Source organism: Vigna angularis, chromosome 5 (assembly GCF_016808095.1).
Source record: "Vigna angularis cultivar LongXiaoDou No.4 chromosome 5, ASM1680809v1, whole genome shotgun sequence".
NCBI lineage: Eukaryota > Viridiplantae > Streptophyta > Magnoliopsida > Fabales > Fabaceae > Vigna > Vigna angularis.
Genome location: NC_068974.1, coordinates 2,685,490 through 2,690,317, shown reverse-complemented (window position 1 = coordinate 2,690,317; position 4,828 = coordinate 2,685,490). Strand labels below are relative to the sequence as shown.

General features: G+C 25.5%; 1 protein-coding gene across 1 annotated transcript; it reads right to left on the bottom strand.

Moving 5' to 3' along the window:
- Nucleotides 1-201: 201 nt before the first annotated feature.
- LOC108340065 (uncharacterized) lies at nt 202-999 on the bottom strand. The gene has a single exon (XM_017577292.2). The coding sequence runs from the start codon at nt 768-770 to the stop codon at nt 417-419; it is 354 nt and encodes a 117-aa protein (XP_017432781.1). The 5' UTR covers nt 771-999; the 3' UTR covers nt 202-416.
- Nucleotides 1,000-4,828: the final 3,829 nt, after the last annotated feature.

Genomic DNA, 4,828 nt, shown 5'->3' with positions numbered 1-4,828 from the left:
ATTAAGAACATAAGTCATTAAAATATTTTTTTTATTATTTACCTATAAACTTAGTCAAATTATATATTCGGAAGAAGTTTTGAAACACTTAAAGAAATCTTACAAATAATCTAAGTTTTGAAATACGCCGATGAAAAAAAAATCGTAACATGTGGCACTAATATCATTGCAAGAAATAAACAATTTTTAAAAAATAACATATTTTAAAAAATTGGTGTATTTATTTATTCATTCATCGTTCTCCATCCCACAATCTAAATAACTACAACTAAGAATCCGTATACATACACGAACCCCTTTTAATTTCTATTCACATAATCACTAATTCAACAATAGATCATAAACCAAGATCAAAATCAAACATAGAGGTTCATATATATATTATATATCAATGCATATGGTACAACAACCAAAACCTACGACATGTCGAAAGTCATCAAATCGTATTGAAGTTGTTGTTGGTTGAATGGCTCCATGAAGGATCTCGAGAGAAATTCATTATACTCAGGTCTGATCATGAAGTTGGTGCCGTCATCCACCCTCCATTGTTGAGGCTCACTTTGACGAGTTTTACGGTGAACGAGTCTCTCCAAGTGTTCATTTTCGTCTTCCATGGGCATGGAGGTTTCAGCAAGATTGGAGTATTGGCCAGTGAGTTCTTGCACGAGTGCCCTAAAATTAGAGGCACTAGTCTTCACCTTCACGGGGCTCGAAATATAAGTGACTTTGATCTCCTTTTTGTCCCTTCTACTTGCCCTTTTGTTCTTCATGGTCCAATTGGGGGTGTCAATGTGCTACTACGTACTAGACACAACACAAACAAGAACAAAACCAAAAAGTGGAGATGTGTGTTTATAATGTCTCTATGGTTCACAACACACAGCATTCGTTGAATATAAAATGAACAAGTTGATGAAGCCTTTTTATAGAGGTGGGTCATGGAGGATGTTGGTCAAGGAGGGAGCTTCCAGGAAAGAGGCTAAGGTTTGAAAAAGTTGGATGATGATTTTGACTATTGAAATCATGAAAGAAATAGTTTGGCATCAATTTTTATTATTAGTTTTTTAGTTTTTTTGTTTTAAATGCATAGATCTTTCATCCTTTCTTTTGTCTCCATCCGTACTCTAAAGAGAGATATTTTATTTTTTTATTTTATAAATCTACTTTTTCTTTTATGTAACCATGAATATTTTATGAACGAAGTTAAATTGAAATATAAAAGGGAACGTAAATATCATCTTATATATTATTTTTTTAAGATTAAATTTGATTTAAATTACATTTCTTAATGTAGTATTAAAATTAAATTACATGTGAATTTTATAGAATTGAATTAATATTAAAACTCACTTTTTAAATTTAGAAATTTTTAATATTGTTTTACATTAAGATTAAGATTCTAATTATATTTTTTGTAAGATATGATTAAGATTTTTATGAATTGATATTAATATTTTGGGGACATTGATTGATCTAGAGGATGAGATCTTGGGATGCTTACGTGACCCGCAAGTGCTGTGTGTATACCGAGACTTGTGACACCACTTTCTTAACGTTTGTTTAATGATTATTGTTCTTGTTCAATGAATGATTCTCGCACGTGCGCAGCCTTGTACGACCGGGATTCAGATAAACTTTGGAAACCCTAGAAACTAAGTGACGTTTGTTTGTTTTATTTTTCCTTTTGCTGAGATAAGATTTTAAGAAAGGAAACTCTGTTTTTAAATTTCTATGGAATTTACTAATGATAGAAAAGAAATCAACCTTGTCAATTTGTGGGCTCATTGGAAAAGTTTAAGTTTAGATACCCATTTATAGATTATTCCATATTATTTAATGTCTCTCTGTTTATAAATAGGATTGTTAACATTATTTTTAATCTTTTTCTGTAACACACTTTATAGTGTGAACTTCAATTTATTAAAATTATTACACTTTTTAGTTTCATTTTTAATTTGAGAACATTATATTTTTATAGTTTTTAATAAATGTTAACACATACTATGTATGAAAAAATAGAAAAATTATTTTTGGGGATTATTTTTAACCAAGTTTAGAAAATTTTCTTGATCTCGTGTGTTATAATCTATCCCTTTTTTTTATATTTATTTTCAAATTATTATGTTTAAGTCTTAAATGTTTTAGTACCTATAATACGTTATGGATTTTTGTTTTAGAATACAATTTTTAAACAAATATCACTTTGTTTTAATCCAACGATTTTATTTAGTAACACACTTTTTATAGTTAAATTAAGAGGACTATTGGTACCAAATGGTCCAAAATTATTTTAATTCATCGTCTCAAAATCAACGAATGTATTTTATGTTCAAAAGATAGGAATTTTTAAGTTTTTATGTACAATTGATGTCAAGTTATTCTTAAACTAAATTAGGAACTATTCTCTTTTTTTTCATTCTAGAAACATGTTCTGGATAAAGAGAGACTTTGGAAGTATGCATAAATATTAGTATACTTGGAGAAGAAGGACAAGAAAATTCTGGTAAATTTATAATTTTTATTTTCTCAAGACATGCATATCATAAAAAAGTATAGTAAGTTATTTTATTAGACAAAGAAAGAAGAACATCACATATTTTATAGGCATACACCAGTCTCCATTGTCGAAGAAATTCAAAGATTTGTTCATTAAGGATAAAAAAGGATGTTCATATTCTATTTTTATAAACTAATATATATCAAATCTTTTGTTTTTATCAAAAGTTAAGCTTTTTTTTAGAAGTTCTTCATGAATGATATATTTTTTCTTTATTTCTTTGAGTGTAAGTTGGATTGTTATTACGCTAAAAAGAATTAATTTATTGATAATTATAAAAATTTATTAATAAATCAAAATTATTAAAAGTGAAAAATTTTGTTAGTAAAAATCTTGTTGATATTAATGATTGATATTTGTCGATAATCAGTAAATATTTGTTAATAATTATCTATTAATAAATATTTGTTAAAAATTATCAACATATTTTTATTGTTCATAATTATATTTTAGTAAATAACATAAGATTATATTTTTCTTATCTTCTTTGTCTTCTTTTTTATTTTTTTTCTTATTATTTTTTATCTTTTTTCTCCTTTCCTCCTCCTTGGTTGTTTCATTGTTGCGTACTGCCTAAGTTGTTGGTAAAACCTTGTCATCAATAAAGAATATTATCATTTTTATCCCTAAGAATCACTCTATTAACAAATAAATAAATCAACATAAGGATACACACAAGAATATAACATGGAAACCTCAAAATTGGAGAAAAAACCATAATTATTGTCTAAAGACAACCAAAGAATAACACTATGAGAAAATTTATGCAACACATAGATCATTCTCTCATGCCCTTTGACCCTAGGTACACTCATACTCTCTAAAGCGAGAATTTAATCAAAACCTCAAAACACTCTATTACAACTATAAAAAAAGTCAAATACAAGCTTAAAGTGTTTTTGACTTCGAACAAAAAATACCATAGATTTAGACTCCATTATATAACTACTATCACTCACTCCCTTACTTATATTAAGAATATTATTTTCATCAGCCCAACAAGTTTTTCCTCCTCCATCGTTGTTGTCGTCTTCTATGGTTGTCTCCCCAACTGTTATCCTTTTTCTGTCTCCTCTTCCTTCTCCTCCTCTTTCTTCTTTTACTTTTTTTTCTCTCAACATATATGTTGTTGGATTTGGCAAGAAAGTTTACGTCTATTTTATCAATGGAATCATTGACGAATTTAAAAAAACACAATTACCAATAAATTTATCGATTTAGTAACAAATTTTGTTACAACATAGTTAAAGTTCAAACGAAAACTTTGACACATATTTTACTAACATAATTTACCGAGAAAATATATATATCGATGATAAAAATTATAAATTATCAACAAATCCGTTATTAATGGATATTTTTATTGGTAATAAAAAATTTAAATTACCTACGAGTTTTATTATGAATAAATTTTATCAACAAATTTATTATTAACAAATATTTTAGTTTGTAATAAAATATAAAAATTAATAACAGATTTTACGGAAGAATCTATTAAGGAGGAGAGATATTTTCTTTGATAATAAAAAATATAACAAATATTGATAAAATTTGCCGATAAATTTTATTTTAGTGACAATGTTTATCTATCATTAAAATTTTTTCGGTAATATGATAATTTCTTTTAGTGTTGTAGACATAACACCGAATAAATATTTTTCTGCAAATGATATATTTACTTTATCTATCAATCAATAAATAAATATTTAAATACGGTTTTTTATTCTCATTGATTTTATTCAATTCAATCTTAATAATTTTTTTTTTAATTTGGTCTCAATTTTCATCAATTTTGTTTAATTTGATTTTATTTTTCTAATTTTATTTAAATAATTAATGGACAATATGTTACGTATCAATTTGTAGCTTTTCTATTTTTTTTTTGTTAATTTAAGAAAAAATGTTCACATATAAGCCAACATCATACAACATGTCAGGGCCAATGACATTTGTCATTAATGTTTTATATTCAATTTCATCTTTATATTTTTTATTTTTATTCAATTTAATCTCATTTTTTTTAAATAGAACAAATTTTTCATTTTTATAAATTAAAATCAAATTTAAATTTTATATAAATGTTATGTTGATATTTTTATTAAAATTAACATTTTTATTAAATATTTTTGGTTTAGTGTTACAATTGATTTAAAATTAGAACAAAAATTTTAAAAATGAAGACTAACACTATTGATTAAAATTTTTGAGAGGGTAAAAATCATGTAATAGTGTTACTTATCACTTTTTAACCTCTTACCATTTTAAAAATTG

What these genes read in the sequence shown, in the direction of transcription:
- LOC108340065 (XM_017577292.2), bottom strand. Translation starts at nt 770, where the DNA reads ATGAAGAACAAAAGGGCAAGTAGAAGGGACAAAAAGGAGATCAAAGTC.